General features: G+C 39.0%; 1 protein-coding gene across 2 annotated transcripts in view; it reads left to right on the top strand.

Annotated features, from left to right (window-relative positions):
* LOC122870055 (phosphofurin acidic cluster sorting protein 1) overlaps window positions 1–22,314 on the top strand; it is a 72,722-nt gene that overhangs the window by 36,800 nt on the left and 13,608 nt on the right. For both annotated transcript variants that reach the window (XM_044183725.1, XM_044183724.1), the window contains exons 2-9: window positions 2,959–3,046; window positions 4,344–4,433; window positions 6,168–6,293; window positions 13,437–13,581; window positions 13,687–13,778; window positions 15,579–15,656; window positions 18,343–18,402; window positions 20,488–20,648. In XM_044183725.1, the coding sequence (XP_044039660.1) occupies window positions 2,959–3,046; window positions 4,344–4,433; window positions 6,168–6,293; window positions 13,437–13,581; window positions 13,687–13,778; window positions 15,579–15,656; window positions 18,343–18,402; window positions 20,488–20,648 (840 nt within the window). The remainder of the gene's footprint in view (window positions 1–2,958; window positions 3,047–4,343; window positions 4,434–6,167; window positions 6,294–13,436; window positions 13,582–13,686; window positions 13,779–15,578; window positions 15,657–18,342; window positions 18,403–20,487; window positions 20,649–22,314) is intronic.

Genomic DNA, 22,314 nt, shown 5'->3' with positions numbered 1-22,314 from the left:
GGAGATGAATTATTGAACAGACTGACCCCTGGCTGCACAGCTCTGTTTGGGTGTGGTGTGTGTGTTTTTCTCTGATTCCATTTCAATTCTTTAAGTATTTCTCTTTGTGTTTTTGAACAATTTAAGTGTTTCTGTCTGTGTGTGTACCTTGTGTTTGCCTAGAGGAGTTTGTGTGCATGTTTGTGCTGTTTTTGTGTGTTAAGCGTTAGGAAACTTGTGGCTGAGCTGCAAATTGTTTGTGAGGATTTGCTGAGTTTCTTTTTTAAGGTCTGTTTTTGACCTTTATCCAATTTCTTTCCCTTTAAAACACTGGGCGATGTGGTCTTGATTTTGAAATGCATCAGTGCAAAAGCCACAACTTCCAATTCATCTCTGACTCTACCAGCACTACATTCTGACTGTCCCCTCCTCTCTCACCCCTTCTCGCCCATCCATTTTCTCCCCTTGCCTCCCTAATGGCCAGGTGCTTCAGCTCCGTCCCAAATCGACCTCTGGCACCCGGCCTCTTCTCCCTCCTCTCCACCTTTATTCACTCCACTTAGATCCAGCAGGTGTGAGCAGAAGCCACAGTTAACTGCCCTTTCTATCAGAGGCAAAAATTGATTTGTTTTTATTCATAGGCTTAGCCTCTCCTGGATACTTTGATCTTGTGTAGAAAGCCTTGGGACTGAGGAGAAATGCTCTTTGTGTTTGTCGCAGAGTGTTACAGTAGTTGCGTCAGCAGTCGGGCCACTTGTCCATTTCAGTGTTGGGATGTGAGCACTGAAAGAAAGATGAAAGGCAGTAAGTGGGGTGCATTTGGAGGAAGGCCCAGGTGAGATGAGAGGAAGTCGAGGGTGGAGACGTGTGTTTGGACCAGGGACGCAATTTTTCTGACCACTGTCTGCCTTTAATCTTTATAGTTGTCATTAAGGTTGCGTTAGAGGTTTGAGCGTGTATGTTTGTGTATCAGCACTTCTTTCTAGTCCTGTCTGGACTATTGATCTAAGTAGAGCTTTGGTTTGATTGTTTTAATTATTGATTGTGTTGATTGCTTTTTTTTCAGTCACGTGGAATGGATTGTTATGTGAATGCAGACTATACACCGACGCACACCACACCCAGCACAGCAGGGATTGGGGAGTGAATTCATATTGCTTGTTTTATTCACCCAAAACCCAAAATATATTCAAATTAAAATGCGATAAAACACAGAAAAGCAAAAAATCTTCACATTTGAGAAGTTGGAACAAGCAAATGTTTGACATTTTTACTTGACTTAAACGGTTAATTGGCTATCATGCACTCTTCTCTCCTCTCCTGGAAAAAAAGCCACTTTGTTTCTTTTTTATATTTACAATGTCAGACAGTTAATCTCTTTCTCAGCACATTGTGTCAGCCTCTGTCATCCCCAGATCTCTCTTATCTCTTGATGTGTCCCTCAGTGCTCCCAACTTCTCTCTTCTTGCTTCATTGTCTGACTGCTTGCTTATTTCCTCCTCTCTGTATTCATCACTGTCTCTACATCTTCTTTTTATATTTGTCATTTTCCTCTATCTCCCTTCCCTTTTTTCTCTCTCTGTTCCTTTGTCAGCCTGTCTGTCTTTGCCTTTTTCCTGCAAATCATTCTTTGACATAATTTTCTTCCATCTCTGTATTTTTCCTTTGTTTTATCGCTTCCTCTCTCATTCCCTCCAGCCAGCCCCGGCAGGTCTATTTTGGTGGTTTACTTTCTGTCTCTATAGCCCTGGAGATGAATTATTGAACAGACTGACCCCTGGCTGCACAGCTGCTGTTTGGGTGTGGTGTGTGTGTTTTTTCTCTGATTCCATTTCAATTCTTTAAGTGCTTCTGGTCTCGTATTTCTCTTTGTGTTTTTGAACAATTTAAGTGTTTCTGTCTGTGTGTGTACCTTGTGTTTGCCTAGAGGGAGTTTGTGTGCATGTTTGTGCTGTTTTTGTGTGTTAAGCGTTAGGAAACTTGTGGCTGAGCTGCAAATTGTACTTTTGTTTTGTCAGTGTTTCTCAAATGTCAGACACCCAGTATAATATTGTATGTGTGTTTGTGCGCGCTGACGTAAGCGTTGGCTTCAGTTGGAAAAAGGACACTTTTACAAAAATAGCAAACCATTTTCAGCCCCATCGTGGGCCATATTGAGTCTTTTTTTAACAGCTTGTCATCAGATAAAACACAAAGCTGCACTAAATTCCTCTTGAAGTGTCACTTTTCATTTTATTTTTGGTCCAGTGGGGAGTCAGAAATTGAAGATGAAGCAGAAAGGGGGTGGCATGTTACCAGGGTTACAAGCTAGTTTTAAGTCTGTGACATCATGCATACATCTTATGTTCATCCTATGCACCTAAGCTTCCAGGATGTCCCATATACACTCAGTTGCCAGTTTATTAGATACGCCTAGCTAAAACTAATGCAGTCTCATACAGCAGTCCTGCAGTAAATCTTCCCTCATGAAGGTTATAATGTTCAGTTTTTGTTGAAACTGTTTTGGAGAGGTGTTGATTCAACTGTATGGTTATTTTTGAGGCTGTAGTTTGTGGTGCTGTTGAATTGTACTGTGTTATAATGAGATGTTTTTCTAATGTTTAGTCTATGATATAAGCATGGTTGACAAAATATTAGAAACACTCCTCAGTATAAATGCAGTAGTTGCAAAAGTTGCAATTATATGCCGGTACTCCCCAGCAAAGCTCTGTTTATGCATCTTCAATCAAAAATAGCACACAAAAAAGTTTTCAGTTTATCGCCAATCCAAATATCATTTCAGAGAGGCTTGTTTCTGATTACTTTGAATTAAAAGTTGTAGATAATTTACTGTGAAGCTTTCACTACCCTGTGACAGCTTCTCTACCATTTTGCACTTTGTTCATACATAATGTTCATCACAGGGAATTGTATAAGTAGGGAAATAATAAAAATCTGAGAAGGTGTTGATGTGAGGTGTCTTTTTGTGCTTGTCTACAGGCTGTTTAACCTGACTCTGAAGAAGCTGATCATGCTGAAGGAGCTGGATAAAGACCTCACCTCTGTGGTCATCGCCGTCAAACTGCAGGTACGAGATATCTCAACAGTCAGACAATGAAACATAACTAACTGCAGCAGCAGTGTGCATTCAATTTACACATCCAAATCCCAGTGAACCTAGAACTGCTAATAGTAGCCTAATAAGGCAACTAAGTATAGTATATAGAATAAGTACAAAACATAATTTAGGTCAAAGTCCTGTTGATTTTTTTTTTTTTTCACTGTATGAATGTAGTACCAACACCTGATGTTTTTCATGTTAGCTGAATAAATCTTTCCTTGAAATAGATAACTTAGCAATTCTTTTTTTTGGCTTTCATCAGAAAAATGCATTTTAAGACTTAAAGACTTGAATTTCCCTTTCATTAAGTGTACCAAACCAGTAGATGTTGAAATGCTGCTGAATAAACCACAAATGGAGCGGGGGAGGGGGTTCTTCAATTTTCTGTGTCTGTAGTGTTGTTTTATTGTTTTGTCGAGTCAGGTTATTGGATTTGGACACACTTCTTCCTCTTTGGTTACAGCCAAAATACTTTCTGCAACTTCTCAACACTAAATTACCATTTTCTCTCAAACTTGAGGGGAGCCTATTTTAATATTTCTTGGTATTAAAAGTCCAGTATTTAATTTCTTCTGTACCTTACCATGCTGACAGCAGAGGCAGCCATGTTGGTAAAAGTTAACATGGATAACTTCAGCAACCTATATTGTCAGATTTGGTCTGCTCTCATTCCACAAAATACAGTTAGGATGGGAATTTAAGAGTTTATCAGTGTTTTCTCCATCCAGATGTAGTGTATTCCTTTATTTCTTCACCTCTGCACTTTTGCACTTTTTGTGTGCTCTATGTCATCTCCATCTTGTCCATAACTGAAGAAAACCAACAAATTCTTTGTTGACACATAATATAATTTAAGGTGTATAAATTCCCCTTTAATGCTGTGGCTCCACTCTCAGTTTCTACTCCTTGGCTTGTTTTCACTCTTCACCATCTCCATCTTGTTTTCTATCTCAGTAAACCAATAAATTCTCTTCTGTTTCTGGCACATAATACACTTTAAGCTGTTTTAATTCCTCTTCCATGCTGCTCTATCTTCCCTCTCTGCTCCCTGCTATCAGTCAATTTCCTCTTCGTCTCCCCTCCTCTGTCTCGACCTCCTTTGCTCCCACACTTCCTGCATGTGGTTGATGAGAGTTCATTGTTTTGAGTCTGGAGTTGGCCGGGGCATGCTAACAGTAATCTTTCTGTCTTTCTTTCCCTGCTCTCACAATGGCCTCTCTTTTGTCTTTTCTCTCTGTGCCTCCTCCTTTTGTTGCCTGCTCAGGGCTCCAAGCGGATCCTGCGCTCCAATGAAATCCTGCTGTCCTCAGCAGGGCTGACAGAGACCGACCTACAGCTCACCTTCTCCCTGCAGGTAAAGACAAAGGTTCAGTGGGGTCAGGTGCCTGTCAGTCAAATGCAAACAGAAACTTTGTCCATGTACTTTTTCATCCAACAGAAATTGACAAAAATAACAAGTGAATATCTTCCTTATGAATAGCTGTACACATAAAATGCATTCACAAATTATTCACTGTAAAAGTGGAAATATCACAACATATAAATGATGCAAAGTTAACACTTGATGTCAAGCTAAACTATTTTGAATTTTGGGGGGCATGTGTGAGCCCCCCCAATAACCATTTTTACCAAAATGGATCTTTAACCTGATACATAAAATTAACCATTTGGTTTTTGGAACTTGTTGACATACCTTACAGACTGCATTCAGGGCAAAAACAAGAAGAGTCTATAGCCATGCTAGTGGCTCTGTGAGACTCACACAGCAGTGTTTTGAGCTAAATGCTAACATCAGCATGCTAACATGCTGATATTAAGCAGGTATAATATTTACAATGTTCATCTTCTTCTTAACATGTTAACAAGCTAACATTTGCTTATTAGCACTAAACACAAAGTACAGCTGAGGCTGATGGAAATGTCTTTAGTTTTTCAGGTATATGGTCAAAAACCAAAGTATTTGACATTTGACACAATCTGTACAAAGTTTTGTGCCAATCCATCATGTAGATGTTGAGATACTTTACCAGACATAGAGCAATGCCGCTAGCTTGGCTAAAAACACCCCCCCAGTGTTTTGCATGAGAGTGGGGGGCGAACCATTTGTTGGCCCCCTGTATCCCCTGCACTATTTTGGGGGAACACATACAGCCAGGGAGTTCCTTAAACAGTCACAACTTTTTACGGTTGAGTTGCAGTTTATTGCAGAAGAACAAAGGAAATATAATTGTCACAAGCCGCTACAAATTAACTTTGGGCCACAATAATCAAACAAAACTGCCACGAGACCCTGGAGGGACTATTTTTCAATTAGGTAAAAGGAAAGTACATTAGTTTTTCAAAATATGTTATAATATGTTTTCAACCTCATGCAATTTCTGGCTCTCTAATGGTGTGTTGTTTTTCCAACTTTATGTAAAGCATCCCTATCTGTCATAAACAGTGATGGTCCAATTCATTTGCTTTTGCTTACAAAAACATGAAGAATTTCGTCTTTGTTGTACAGGTGCAGAGATGCTACATGTAATAAACATCAGACCCATCAACACTCATACAGTGTTTTACATTCACTACCTGGTTAATGTAATTCCCAGTAGGATTTCTTCTGCTCTAAATTATCCTAACCAATTTCCATGTTTTCTAAATGCTACTAAAAGGTCAGGGAGTTTCTCTCTGGATCTTACCAAGTGCAGCGAGCCAGACATTATACATTATATATTCAACTTTCTACAGCAGCAGCACTGCAGAGACGCAGCCTATTAAAACCAAGCAGCAGAGTGATTTCATGGCTTTGAACATTGTTATGGGAGTCGGTTTTGTTCCATTTATAGTGCAGCCAGTGAGATCCTTAATGATAGGTTATGTCATAGTTGGGATTTGACTAAGTGGTTCGACACGCCGGAGACAGGTCAGCAGTTGTAAATGCCTTATACAACTAGCCAGTTAGAACAGCCTAATTATTATGACCTGGGAAACAAATGTCATCACTTTATCAGTCTGCATCTGAACCCGTCTAGCAAGTCAATCACCCCCCTGTCAGATGTGTATGTGTGCATGTGTTTGCTTATTTGTGTATTTGTACCTGCAGTACCCACACTTCCTGAAGAGGGACGCCAACAAGCTTCAGATCATGCTGCAGCGACGGAAGCGATACAAGAACCGAACCATCCTGGGCTACAAGACCCTGGCCCTGGGACTCATCAACATGGCCGAGGTATCGCAACTCGATTCAACTCTTAAGCAACGTAACACTGAAATGCAACATGGAGGTTTAAGAGAAAATCCATTTATTGAAACTCTGTCTTTTATGTCCACTACCTTTCAGAAGGGTTTCTCATTTACTTCTGTTTCACTTAGTATCCCACTTTTCACATACTGAAAGGCAATATACATTTATCTTGTAGCTGCATTGATATTAGGGCTTATTATTTTCTATTTTCATTTTTCCCAAACCACAATATTTATTTTAATAAATAAAAACAGGTGTACAGTAAATTGAATTTTAAAAATAGCATTTTCAGTGCAAACTCTAATTAATCCACAATTGTCTTTTAACTTGACTAGGGCTGCAATAATTATTTTATTTTTATTAGTTTGTCGATGAATCATTTAGTCTCAGAAAATAGTGAAAATTTCCCATCAAAATTTCAAAAATCTTAAAATGATGTCTTAATATTGTTTGTTTTTTCTGACAAACAGTCCAGAACCCATAAATATTCATTTTACTATCACATAAGCCGAAGAAAAGCAGCAAATACTCACAACTGAGAAGCTGAAACTAAGGAATGTTTGTTTAATCGATTATCAAAATAGTAGACGATTACTACTGATTTATTAATCGACGACTCAACTGATTCTTTCAGCTCTAAACTCGACTAACTGTCCTTTTGGATTTATAGGGAAACAAAATCCATTTGGTTTAAATAATCCTGGTATTTCATTTGGTTAAAGTCTGTAACAACAAAAAACATAAACCGGTTCTTCTGCACACTGTTCACATTATTTACAGAGGTGTTTACTTGCTTGAAACAGTAAAGTGTGAAGTATAGAGCAATTGCACTTTAAAGTATTTTCCAAATGAATGATTTGTTGTTGCACGATAGGTACATATATGCTCAAACATTCATCACTTGAAGCTCTTTGTGCCTTTTCAGCACAGAGCACCTCCAACAGCAGCAGATGGAGGTTGAGCTGCATGTCTAAGGGCACGTCAGCTGCGAGTTGTTGAGTCAGCGGAGTCTCATCCTCAGCAAGACAAATGTCCCAGCTGATCTGAGCTTGTTGACCCAACAAACTACCGGTCACAGGCTCATTTCCCTAAACATGCAGCCTCTGCCTTCTGCTCAGTGTCGTCACAGAGTGATTTCTAACCTAATATCAGCCAGAATTATGGGGATGATCTTCTCTCATGCATATCTATCCCTCCATATTCCTCCTTTGTCATTCGGAAACTTTTATTCATAGCGGTGCCTCTCGAAACTTATTTAGTGCTAACCTTCAATTAACCTTCATCTAAACTCAATTCAAGCAAGTGCACTTTAAAATCAAACTCGGATTTTGATCTTTGCCCCAGCGTTCTCTTCTCAGACACCATAAATGGCGGCATAAATCAAACTTCCAATTAAATTTCAGCCTCTTCTGCCAAAAGCTCCTCGCATTCTGTTTCTCTCACAATATGAAGCCTTTATAAAAGGGTTGTGATTTATGGTGTGTCTGTACTTGTAGCGTGCGCACATGTGCATGTTCCTTGTGCTTTTTACGAATGCCTGGTGGCTTTCATAGGCTGTGTTTGTAAGTGAAATCATTATTATTTACAGAATTATTTACAGTATGAAACACCTTGAACAAACTGGCTCACCACAAAGTACTTTATGAAGAGAAAAGAACATAAATACAGACCTAATCAAGAAGTACGTTTGGTCTCCAGGATGTTTACACTTGACAGTTAGCTGAGAGCAAATTAAACCAAATACAACGATAGAATAAGATGAAATTTTTCTTGTGAACTCTAAGCCAAACTGCCTGTCCTTTTTTATCTAAAATAGTGTGTTGCTCCAGTCTTTGATGATGCCTGCTGGCTGTCTAAGGCTGCCTAAATAAAGTCACAGTTTATTCATGAAGCTCTTTCAGCAGACAGGTTCAGCTACAAAGTGCTTTACAGAGGGCAAGGGACACAAATGCAGACTCATACGCATGATAGGTTCAAACTCACTTCCTTCACAGGCACAGTAAACGTCTCTGTTGGTGTATTCTGCCCAGAGCCCTGTGTGTGTCTGTGTCAGAAAAATAATATGCTATAGAGGACACACTCAGGTTTTCAGTTCATACATTCCTATTTGAATTCACAAAGAAATGTCATTTTGTTGGCATTGTGCTTCTTTAATATGACAGGTAGTTTCCACTGACCCAGCAGGTATTGTGAGGATGGACTGTTGTATATTCAAAAATGCTTTGCCTACTTGAGCTCTTATAAAGTACACATTCTTCTAAATGAAAACATTGTAAAGCATAGCCACAAGGGATAATTACATAACAATTTGACATTGAATTTGCCCTCATTTCCCAAGATTCAAGTCAGTTGCTTTAAAGACATCATTGTGTTTATCAGTGACTAAAATGTAGTGTAAAGCTGGATTTATACTTCTGTGTTAAGGGTAGAACTGCAACGATATTTTGTTCACCATCATATATGATAAAAACAAGCAGCAAATACTCAAATTTGCGAAGCTGGGACCAGCAAATGTTTGCCATTTTTGCTTGAAAAATGACTGAAATGATGAATCAATTAGCAAAATAGTTGATTAATTTTCTTCCGACTGACTGATAGATTAATCAAATTAATTAAACATGGCAAATGCACGGCGGTAGTCTCCTATTTAATGTTGAGACATGGCAAAATAGCATTACCTGGATGTAACTCCAGTTCTGTAAGTGTGTGTGCAGCACACCGTCGCTCTGTATAACAAAGTAAATTAAATAATGTAAACACAGTTGCAGTGGGGAATAAAGTGTGATACAGGCTGGTCATGCATAATACAGCACGTGTCTATCGCTGCAGTGGTGCTATCAACGGGTGAAACAAAACGCTCAACTATAAATTAAAACCCACGCCTGTGTGTCCTAGCAGGACTCTAGTTAAACAGTAGCACAAGCAGACAAAATCCATGAAGTCAGCAAACTCATTAACATCACAGCATCTATGTAAAGTTTGCTAACATTATACACCTTAAGCTACTGGTCATACCAGATCAAATAAGAGAGTCGCAGCAAAACCCCTGAGTGTATTGAATTGAACAAGGGTGCGTTTTATTGCCTATGAATGCTTTTCTTTGTGAGAGGAAGATTTATTAAGATATTTCTTCTTTTTAAAAGTTACGTAGTCTCACGTAGTCTTAACTAAAAGAAAAAGAAAAAGGGTGCACACGCTGCACATAATCCCGTCACTTTGAAACTTATGAAGTTGCTGGTTTTATATGATGTCTCGGTGAGGCCTTTCTCATTCACTTTTCATAGTTATACCTACAAAAAGTAATGCACTATAATTCGTAAATAACCGTACTAAGGAGCCACGAGGCAGTTACATTTATCATTATGTGGCGACCTCTAGTGGCCTCAGTAATGACGGGCTCAAAGGAAGAAGTCAGATGAGGAAACATAAAGAGCGTCAAAGTCCATGTAGGGAGGTGGAAAGGGTGGATGGATGGGTCAAACACGGGACTTGTGTCAACGTTGACTTATTTTAAGTTAAGCTTACTTATTTTAAGTTACGTACGTAAGTTAATTCACGTGATTTACTTCATGTGATTTATAAGTACTAACCTAACTTACTTATTTTAACCGTAACCGTGAGCTTTTCCTAAACCTAACCAAGTGGTTTTGGTACCTAAACCTAACCAAACTACGACCGTTAAACATGTGTTTATTGTTACCATGAAGATGAAGTTCCGGTATGCCTGTTGCTGGTTGCTGGACATTCGAAGGATTATGCACGAATAATGGTGCATTACTTGTTGTAAGATATCTACGAACCTTATGAAGATACGTTGGAGGAGGGAGGCTTTGGTGAAGGGAGGTTGTTTAAAAAAGTCTCTATTATTACTGGTTGTTATTTCTATGTGGGCCATGAAGTAACCACTAACTAAACATCATTTTATGAGAAGTAAATGTAAGTGAGATTACATAACAATAACAGGGCCTTATGATGCTGAGAAATGACCAACAAGATCAAGAAATCATCTTTCATTTACCTGAGACTTTTTAAGTTTTTTTCAATCGGTAAAAGTCTTTTAGTAGCTTTTGCTCCCTGTTTGCTTCCATGTTTCTCAAAAAATACTTTTAAAAACAGCTTACAGAGTCACACTTTTATTGCATTTTATCCTCCTCTTGCTTCCTCACTGCCACCCAGAGCACATAATGCTGTAATTATCTGCATGATAAAAGTATGATTTTAGAAATAATTCACTGCATGTTGTTCAGCATAATGTATTACATTTGTGAAGGCAGTAGTTTTACTGTGAGCTCTTTTTAATGGATTTTAAAAAGCAGTGGCAGCGTTTCAGAAGATGAACCTGCAGTAAATCCATCAGTGGATTTAGACTATTCATGGGGAAAATTGGTGATAGAAAAAAAAGTCCAATTACACCAGTTTCTCATTAAATATGTATATTGCATCTTTGTGATGTTTGCCTCGTCAGATTTGCATAATTGTCTTTCTGACTGGAAAATGGTTAAAATTAGCAGCTGCAGGAAGGTTTAGAAAGCTACCAACAGCATTTGAAGCAGGTTAGCTGAACCTCAGCCAAGTGAATGGATGTACAACAGAAATGTCTCTCTTTTAATGTGTGGTTAAGGCTGTCTCCATAATAAGCTGCTCAGACTTCATTAAGTGTGGCCAGACTGCTGAGAGAGGCTGGATGTCACTCAGTTAGATGCACAAAACACGCACACACAGGAGACGTGATGCTGCTGTTTGCTGCAGCTGCAGAGCAAAATGATATTTGACGCCTCACATGTTCATGTTTTCTCTGTCGTTGTCGGTGACAGTCTCTGGTTTTCTTCATCCCTGACTGCTGTTTTTGTTTGTGTTCTTCAGCCTCCTTTTTTCTCCTCGTTCCATTATCATCCTCATCCAACATCTGCTTCACGTCTGTCCTCATTTCTTCTCCCACTGCCGTCTAACCTGCCTCTCTGTATTTCTCTTTGTCTGCAGAGCCGTTATTTCAGGCTCTCTCGTCTGTCTCTCTTCCACTTTCTCCTCTTCCTCTAATGCCGTTTAAATCATGTCCATGTCCTGTGCTGTGTAGGCATGGGCCGGTTTCCGGTTTCATGGTATACCTCAGTTTGAAAGTCACGGTTCCAAAACCACTAATATTTTTTAAGTTAAAATGACTTCACAAAGAGAGATCTAGAGTTTCCAATGTAAATTTTACAGATCCTAACTAAGGAACCAAAAAGTGCAGAGGTATCCCCCATGTGTGAGGAATAACTCTCTCCAACACGCCCCCTCCCCTCGGGTTGCGTATGGAACAGTCAAATAATCATGGCCGAAGGAAGTGAACCCCCACGAGCTTTTCCCCCCGGCACCGGGCTAAATTACTAAAGACTGAAGTATTGATAAGCTACGGCGTTGCTGGTTCTTTTATCGGTATTTTTAAACATTTTGGTGGTGTCATTTATTTACACCAAAAAAACAAACAAAACAAAACAAAAAAAAAAACAGCAGAGGAGGAGAGGCTCTCTGTGCTGTCAGCCTGCCGACAGAGCAGCAGAACAGAGGAGCTCCAACTAAGCTTGTTACTTTTAAGTGCAATAAAACCTTCACAAGAAAAACCCAATACTTTATCAGTACAACAAGCTTCATGTAGAATAGCGATATTTCAGTCTGCTCTGTCCGTAGTCTCTACTCCACCGCCGCAATGTTTTATGGCTCTGTGGTGTTTTGCTTTGAATTAGTTTCGACAAAATTAAATGGTTAGCTCTGTCATTGAAATGTAATCATCAATGCAAAAAATAAATAAATAAAAATGATGATTTACATTAGAAGCACAAACAGTGGCTATGCGGAGAGAGAGTGTGTGTGTTTACATGTGTATGTGTGCATCAACACTGAAATAAAATCAATATTATGTGTCCACCCCATTTTACAAAAGATAAGCATTTATTTGATATTATTATTATTATTATTATTATTATTATTATTGTTGTTGTTATCACTAGGGTGTTCAGTTCCAGTGGACACATACTCTCATCTCACCGCACCAAACTTAATCCAGGAAAGGTGAACACGCTCACATTTCTGCATCATAACCTGGACTGAAAGTGAGCAAATGTGTAGAAAATGAGCGTGTTTTCAAAACCTATCTAGGCTTGTTGAGTTGCAGGTTTAGGCTCACTTAAGAGACTGCATTTATTTCATTTATTTTATTTAGAAGTGTTTCTTTTTTTCAGAAAAGATTTCAATTTATGTTTGTGCTATTTGTTAACAATGTTAACATTGTAATACTATAACCCCTAATACTTAACATGCAACGTTTACTAATGTTCCAAAATTCTTTATTTAAAAATAAAATACATTTTGTTGTGTAATATTTTTTCTTCTTCCCAGAGATTGTACAATAACACATTTTAGAGGTGTGCAATACCGTGAAACCGTGGTATTTTTGCCTAAGGTTATCATACCGTCAAAATCTCACACCAGCCCATGCCCACTGCTGTGTGTATAGGAGGACTACGAGTGAAATAAGTCTCTTTTTCCTGAATATTTCTATTAGAAGTTTATGCATCTGACTTTCTTTCCTTCAGTAATCGTCTTGTTTCCGTTTGCCTGCTACTACCTTAGCATTCAGAAGCATCTCATCTAAGACAGTTGCTTTTTGGAGTATATCAGGATTTAATTCAAACATAGGGGCACATTCAGAAACAGAAAACTGTAAAAAAAAAAAAAAAAAAACCCAATAATAATTATAATTTTAAAAAATGTAATGTAAATTTAAAAGATTGAAAATCACTGTCAGTCAATGACATGGAATGCCTCTTTGTATTCTCAATAAATATATTTTATATACTCAAGTAGAGGTAGGTGATGAAATAATATTCTTTTGTGATATGAAACTAGTTACCATCTAGGATTTTCTTGCTGTCATGATATACCTTAAATGCTATCATAATATATTTCACCATATTTAAATCAGTGAAAGCACTATTTGGACAAAAACATAATAATATAGAGATAGAGATTCTTCAAGTCATCTGGTGTGCTGTTTGTACAAGCTGTAGGCTGTCTGAATAAAACCACAAATTTAATGCAACTCACTCTAACGTCGTCTAAACCTTGTCTGATTTTTTTTTCTACGTCCAGGTGATGCAGCACCCCAGTGAGGGGGCCCAGGTCCTGGGGCTCCACAGCCAGCTGAAAGATGCCTCGGTGCCCGTCGCTGAGATCCGAGTCTACTCTCTGTCCAGCCAGCCCATCGACCACGAGGGACCCAAAGCAAAGATGTCTGGTAAGCCCATCATCCTACCACATCTGTCTCTCCCTCTTTCTGTCTGTTTGTCCTCCTCTCTTCCAATATGTCCCCATATTCTTCAAGTGTCCTCTGTCTCTCCAGATCGCTCTCCAGACATTGACAACTACTCCGAAGAGGAGGAAGAGAGCTACTCATCAGAACAGGAAGGCAGCGACGACCCCATTCATGGACAGGTGTGTTTGGATAAGGGCTGCTACAATTGATTATTATAGCAGTTGATTCATCTCATGGTTACTGTAGCCTCCTTAAGTCAATTTGTCAACTTAGGAAGAAGTGTAAACAATGCCATCACACTTGTCCTTAATATGTCCAGTGATGTATTGCTTAAGATATAGCTCTGTGCTACCATTTGTTGAGTTCTTAACAGATGTCATAAATGAATATTGCCTTTTTAGCTATATTTTGGCCTTTTAAGTTATTTAAGCTTTCCAAAGTATAAAAATGTTTCACATCAAATTATATTTAATACCCACAATTCAAATTAATTTACATATTTATTAACATCCAAAATGTAATAAAGACATCAGGCAAGTTTTTATTTGCAGTGTATGTCCACTCTGATTAGTACAGAACAGGGTTAGTAGTAAAATATAACACATCTGCTTTACTACATGCTGTTGGCTTGGGCAAATAGTATACATATATATAACATATAACATAAGTTGTTAAAGTACATTAAAATGTAAATCTGTGTTTTTCTCATTTAAGGAGAATATGGTCTCTGTGTTAAGTCACCCTTGTTACCATCTTTATTTGTTCCTGTTACAGAAGTTCACAAACAGACTGTTGTGAGCAGCAAAAGCAGAGAGCTTGTGGTTTTTTTATCGTGTCACCTTCTCACTCTCCACTTATGGGAGAGAGAGAGTGGCGGTGCTCTGGGGATGTGAGGGGAATCAGTGCGAGAGATTGGAGGAGAGAGTGAAAGGCGCAAACAGACAGCAGAGAGAGATAAGGGAGCAACAAGGCTTTGGAGGCTGGATTGAAAAGACTGAAAGGAGTGAGGGAGGGAAGCTGAGCGGTGGGGGAAGAGGGAGAGTGTGGTGGGCGATGGTACTGGAGTAGTGAGACGAGACAGAATAAAACAAATCAGTCACGACGGGTGTTCAGTTTCAACTTAAAGGAAAATTCTGGTTTATAATTAGGAACTTTGGCCATAATTTTGCTCTGTAATAATAACACTGACTTTGTTGTAGCAATGTCACCATGATCCTAGACCTCAGCAGTAGTTTGATGAGTACAATGTTATCATAACAGATTGAAACAATGGCCATAATTATGAAATTAAAAGATAAGGCTTGTGTTATTTTATATTTTTCTTATTGTCAACATGTCTCATGAAAAGATCATAACTTACAATACCTTAGTCCGTATCTCGTCCCTAACCTGTCTGCGGCGCCTGGTTTCTACTAAAGATGTAAATCTTTAAAAATGGCTCACAAACATATAGTTTCTTTTTTTTTTTTTTTAAGGATCAGTAATTTCTTCAAACAGCTGGGCACTGTAGTTTATCAAACGTTATAGTAAATAGTGCATTTGTTGGGGACTATTTTAAGCTGTGGATTAACACCAATTTACACTAGTGCTTAACTACAGCACCTGGACAAAAAATACAGTGCCCATGTCGCCAAGTGCAACTATGTGATGTATTTTAAATAGTTTTTTTACAACAATAGAAGCTCACAGACTTTATACTTCAGAAATACTTTATACTTTACACTTGTTAGTGGGATCAATTCATTGTTGTTTTTGGTCTTTTTAATAGGATTTGTTTACAATAAGAAAAATATATCCAGCCTTATCCTTTAAAACTCAAGTTGTAAGAATCCAGAATTAATCTTTATAACACTCTTTCAAACACCTTCTTCTTTCTCTCCTCCCCTTTTTCTCTCGGTTGCGTTCCTCCTTCCCTCCTCTGCCACTTTTCTCTTTTCACTTTCTCTCCCTCCTTTTCCCTCCTTCTCCCTCTCTCTCAGTATCTATATGACGAAGAAGAGGAGGTGAGGAAGAAGAAGCCGAGGCGCAAACTCCCTTCCAATGCTGCCATCACCAGAGTAAGAAAAACACCTCTCTCACCTCATCCATCCATCCTCCCCCCTCCCTCTCTCTATATCACTGGTTTTCTGTCTGTTCGTTTTGTCTGCAAAGCAATTTGCTGCAAACCTGCTTGCTGAAAAAGCCCTTTCAAATAAATTTAATTCGACTGGTCTCCCCCTCATCTGCCTCTTGCCTCACCTCATTCAACCTCTCTTCCTCTCTTTTCTCCTTATCTGCTCCTCTATCTCTCTCTCTCTACCCTCTTCCCTCCCTCCCTCCCGTCAGTCTCATTCTCGATACATGCAATTCAGGCCAATTTTCCAGGAGGAAAACATTGAGACAAGTCACCACAAGCACCCACAATAATACTAACAGCTTCCTGGGATGCATGGACACACACACAAACACTCAGGAGGAACACAGATTAACACACAAAATTCGTCAGCAACCCTGAAAATTGCAATGGACCTGTAATTTGACTGAAGGAAAGCAGTGTATTTGTATTGTGTGTGTGTTTGTAGCAGCAGGAGTTTGTCTCAGCAGGTTATTAATGGAGTGATCATGTGGAGGTCTCGGTGAGACTGTCACTGCTGCTCCCTAACACCGCCTGTGGACAACACACGCACACACACACACACACACACACACACACACACACACACACACACACACACACACACACACACACACAAAATAACCATAATTTCTGCACTGCTGCAGTTAAAGAACACACATGTTGAACATAAACACACACTCAGAAGCCATTACAACAGACCCTGTGCCCTGTACTGCAGTTAGCAGACACACACACACATATACAGAGAAACATTTACATCCCCAGAGTCCAGCATGAAGTCGACCTTCTCCACTTTCTAGCAGAAAATTAGGACACAACCTCCAAAACACTACAGCTCTCTACAGCCGCTCAGACATCCACTTATGTTGCTGATGAAAGCCTTGCTCAAAGCTGATTGTCACCAAAAACACTCCGATTTTTTTGAGTTTTTGCTCAAACTAGGTTGTTGGGTTTCCTTCTATAATAAGATGCTGTTCATCACAGTTTACAGTAAAATGCTTCAGGTAATAGAAAGTAAAGAGAAAAACTGTAGAGAAATGAGCTACTTGTTATACACCAGAATCCCTTTAAATAAGCATAAAAATAAGCAGTTAAACTACAGTGTTCACAAGGCAAATTATGTTTTTATATCTTACTGATTTTTTTAAAATCGGTTTTTCACCTGTTTTTATTTAATTTTAAGTCCCAAATTTAAACAAGTAAAAAAAAATCTGAAAATAATTAGCCTTACAGTATGAAACTGACAGGAAAAATGGTGATGTCCAATTATAAGGTATCAAGTAATTCATGTTTCAACAACAATCAGGATCCCCACAAACTTTGTCTCTGGCAGAAGAATTAGTAAAGGTCACTTTCTTCAGCTACATTTGCAAGCATGCCAGTCATCTAATCATAATGTTGGGATGGCAGTAATGTGAATAGAGGTGGATGTTTATGGTAGATGATTATGGATCAAATAACCAGACAGAAATGTCTGTTTTTGTCTAATAAAACAGCAAATTAAATATCTAACAAATCAAAGTACCTCATCACATTGATCCAAAAATTATATAAGAATTCTATATTGCCGTAAGTCAGTTCTGTCCATTGATTAGCATCATTGCGCACAATGACTTAATACATCCAGAGATATTAAAAGAATAGCTACCTTGGTGTAAACCAAATCCAAACCAAACTGTAACTATGATATTAGTTAGCAACTAGCTGGTGAACATAGTGAAGCATTTTGAAGCTGAAGAGCCACATATTTCCCTCAGGAGTTGGTGGAGACCAAAACCAGAGCTAAAAGAGCGTGAATGTTGGATTTACATTTGTCAGATGGACACAAATACGACTCAAACTGAAAGATAATGTTGCTCCGTAACTGCTGGATGTGTAAATAAGCAACTGTTTGCTAACAAGTTCACCATATCAACTTAAAAGTTCAATGTCAGTGTTGTGTTCCCAACTTGTTTCTGCTGACCCCAAGTGGCCAAAGAATTTAGTTGCAGGTTTAAAGAAAGTTTTCAAATTGCACACAGTCTGAAAAGGTGTGGGCCAAAAATAATGTATGCAGCTGAAGATCCACTGCCTTTTATAGCATAATACAGTCCAGATAGTATAGTCTAGTCCAGTCTAACAGTCATATTTTCCAGGCTTTTTCAAACATCAAACTTCAAAAGCATATTTGAAGAAAACCCTGAGCTGCTGAGTCACTTTTAATAAATTTTACAGGTTCTATCCTTTTCAAATAACTTGGCTTGTTTAATAAATAATCATCCCTTTGTACTTATTCAGGCGAACATCTGCGGTGGTAGGCGTCGAATTGATAACCTTAATAACACTCACACTCTCACATATTCCAACACAAGATGCAGTCACACCCCAGCCTGCACAGAAACATCTGCATAGATAACACTTCTGCTTTATGTGACATACAGAAATATGTCCCGGTGCTGTATCCATTAACTGCTGCTGTTTTGAGTCACAAAGTGTGAAAAGCGAGCTCGGAAATGACTGTTTTATCCTGCTCCTGTCATCTCTTTCTACGCCACACATCCCCTCCCTCACACACACACAAATGTGAACATCCATCTCCTCAGCGTCTCATGTTGTCCTCTTTCTTTTTCCATTTTCTTTCTCCGCAGCAACCCAATATCAAGCAGAAGTTTGTGGCCTTGCTGAAAAGGTTTAAAGTCACTGATGAGGTAGGTGCTGTTATCTCACTTTTTCTCTACCCCTCCGTCTTGTGTCTTTTGCCCTCCTGGTATCACTTATATCACACATCTACACTTCCACTTCATGTGCGAGGTTCAGAGTGTGTATGTGCTTCAGAGGTGTTGCTGAAGTCAACATGTATTTCAGTTTTGGCTTTAATGACAGAGAGGTGCGTGGGAGAGATGTGGCAGAACAACTGAGGTTCAGCCGGCAGCTCAAAAAAAAAACAAGAAACGTTAAACATTGTCGATTAAAATAGAACAGAAATGTGTCTGTGTTTAATGTGCTTCTGGAGTGATTCCAAAATGTGTGTGTTTGATCTTGCACGGCTCACGCTCACACTGCATTTGAGTCTATTTGTGTGTGTATGTATGTGAGTGTTTCTCTTTTCTGAACATGGTGGTGTTTGTGTGGTTGCTTTTCTTCTGTTTGTCTTTCTTAACCTAAATTTATATATCTTTTTATATATTTATCAAAGATTGATTACTTCTACCATAACTACTGCTTGTGTTACTATTAATATTACCTTTTCCATTTTTATTACTTCTACTACCACCTCCTGAGAAGCTATTTTGTTTAGATTACAGCTACTATTATTATAACCATTATTAATGTTCCCAGTATTACTTTTAACTGTTATTTAATGATGCAACGAATGATGCATGGGATCATTTTGACCTTATTAGATGGATAATTCCAGTTTATAACAACTTGTTGCTGTGTTGTTTTCGTAGTTTTGACAGCTATTTCTAGCGGTTATAATAACATTGTGTTCACCAAGTTAATTGCTGAGATTTGGGAACATGGTGTCATTGCTAAAAACAACTCAGACGGGGAATGAAACACACATTTTAAACAACCCCTTAGATAATCCTACTTTTTAAAATAGAAACGAGGGTGAACAGTAAAATTATTACCCAAATAGTCTGTTGTAAACATCTGTCACAGTTTTCAGACAACTTTCCATGTCAGCCTGGATCTTCTGTACTTATTGTAGACATTTCAGTTGTGCTCAGATAATTTGGTTTAGATGATCTGAAAGGACTTAGTTTCATAGGTGTCATTTCTTTTAGTTTACTCCCAAAAGTAATTGCTGAGATCTTGGAACATGGTGGCAACGTCGCTACTAAGACCCAAGTTGTAATAAGGCGAAATTATTCTTTAATACTACTAGTATTTTTATTTTTTTTTTTATTTGGTTTGATGCAACACTAAAATTTAACAACATCGTCAACAAGATTGCGTGGCACTTCACCTCAACATTCACTAAATATAAAAGGTTTTTCCACAAACTTGCACTTCATAAATACATATTATAATTACTGTTATTACTAATCCCACTATTACCTTTTAGAGGTATTTCTTAGTGATTTACCAATCTCATGTACTGGATCAGTATTGGTGCTGATCCCCAGTCTGTTTCAGCCCAGTTTAACCAATCCACATAAAGTTCTGTTTTTGAGTCACGGTCATTACAAAGTTGTAACAAGGACAATATAATTTGGTTTGACAAAATAATCTTAACTCAAGGTCCACTTACTAGCTTTTTCTGGAGCTTTCAACCATGCTTTACAGCCTTCATCAGTGAATGGAGTCTGCTCAGTTGGCATCATTTGACCTGAGTGGAACCGAACCAACTCCATGACAACTGAGAAAACTCCATTCACTGATGAAGACCATGAGCTCTGGAAAAGGCTTGTAAGTGGACCTTGAGTGAAGATTTTTATTTTTTACAAACTACTGTTCCCAAGGTCAAGCTCAAATATAATTCAGATTTGCACAAGCCCAAAATGAATGTTAGTGTATGACGGTGTGTAGTGATCTGACCTTACATACAGAAGAATGATCCCAATCAGTTACATACTGTGAGGTAAAATAAGGTTTAAATAAAACAGAGATAAAAAGAGCATTGGTCAACATATCTCCTCTTTACGGGAAGTTATTACTGCTCAGTTAAAGGATAGGTCGTGGGTTGTTGTTCTATATGTGTGAACAGACCTGAAAAAAGCTGCATGACCATTTTTTACTCTGTGCATGTATCTGTTGGTCACTTGTCTCCTCTGTGTCTCGTCCAGGTTGGTTTTGGCCTGGAGCATGTGTCGAGGGAGCAGATCCAGGAGGTGGAGGAGGACCTGGACGAGCTTTACGACAGTCTGGAGATGTACAACCCCAGTGACAGCGGGCCAGAGATGGAGGAGACCGACAGCATCCTCAGCACACCCAAACCTAAGCTAAGGTAACAGCACAGGCACAGACGTAACATCACTAGTCACACACCTACAGTACACCACATAGTCACCTACCTAGACATATCTACAGCTTCATCTACAAACACTTTGGTGCTGCATGCTTGACACTTGCTGCACACACTGATAGGTCTCACTCCATTAGCAAGATATAGCTCCCTCTGTTGGTGAAAACTGCTCATTGCAGTCATATATTGTAGTTTATTTGAGGTTTACATGAACCAGAATTGTGTCAGTTATTGTTGAATCCATCAAAATGCAAATGTAACCTATATATATATATATATATATAAAACTCATCCTTCGAGCATGGGTCCTCTACCAGAGGCCTGGGAGCTTGAGGGTTCTGCGCAGTATCTTTGCTGTTCCTAGTACTGCACTTTTCTGGACTAAGATGTCTGGTGTTCTTCCAGGGATCTGCTGTAGCCACTCCTCCAGTTTGGGGGTCACTGCCCCGAGTGCTCTGATGACCACGGGCACCACTGTCGCCTTCACCTTCCAAGCCTTGGAAGGTGAAGGCGACAGGACAAGAGAAGCCTCTTCTCTGAGAAGCCTCTTCTCTGAGAAGAGGCTTCTCAGAGAAGAGGCTTCTCTGAGCCCTTGGTATTTCTCTAGTTTCTCATGTTCCTTTTTCTTGATGTTGCCATCACTTGGTATTGCCACGTCAACCACAACGGCTTTCCTCTGCTGTTTGTCCACCACCACGATGTCAGGCTGGTTCGCCATTACCATTCTGTCAGTCTGAATCTGGAAGTCCGACAGGATCTTGGCTTGGTCATTCTCTACCACCTTTGGAGGTGTTTCCCACTTTGACCTCGGGGTTTCCAGTCCATACTCAGTGCAGATGTTCCTGTACACTATGCCAGCTACTTGGTTATGGCGCTCCATGTATGCTTTTCCTGCCAGCATCTTACACCCTGCAGTTATGTGCTGGATTGTCTCAGGGGCCTCTTTGCACAGCCTACACCTTGGGTCTTGTCTGGTGTGGTAGATCTGGGCCTCTATCGCTCTGGTGCTCAGGGCCTGCTCCTTTGCAGCCATGATGAGTGCCTCTGTGCTGTCCTTCAGTCCAGCCCGCTCTAGCCATTGGTAGGATTTCTTGATATCAGCAACTTCAGTTATGTTCCGGTGGTACATCCCGTGTAGGGGTTTGTCCTCCCATGATGGTCCCTCCTCCAGCACCTCTTCCTCTGTTCCCCATTGCCTGAGACATTCACTGAGCACGTCATCTGTTGGGGCCTTTTATTTTTATATATATATATATATATATATATATATATATATATATATATATATATCATTCCCAATCATTTCTTTAAAGCATAGATGTAAGAAAGAAAGTCAGTTTCCGAAAGTGAAATTTTAATCGGTCAGCCTTAAACTCACAGCTGGGGCTTCCTAAGATCCTCCTCATTATTTTTTCAAAAAGTCTGAAAGCGTCTGAGTCAAAAATCTAAAAACTTAGGAGGTCAATTACATATTTCAAACAGTCAGAGAGTAGCAACTAAACTATTTTCAAACTTATTTTTATTATTTTATTGTCTTTTATGTACTTTGTATTTTGCTTTGGATTATGATTTTATGCCCCTTTTTTCTTGTCTTATTAGCCTCAAAATATAATAAAAGCACACAAAATAGCACCATTTGATGGTGAAA

The sequence above is a fragment of the Siniperca chuatsi genome, linkage group LG22 (genome assembly GCF_020085105.1).
Source record: "Siniperca chuatsi isolate FFG_IHB_CAS linkage group LG22, ASM2008510v1, whole genome shotgun sequence".
NCBI lineage: Eukaryota > Metazoa > Chordata > Actinopteri > Centrarchiformes > Sinipercidae > Siniperca > Siniperca chuatsi.
The sequence above is the reverse complement of the archived record's forward strand: the minus strand, read 5'-3'. Positions and strand labels throughout refer to the sequence as shown.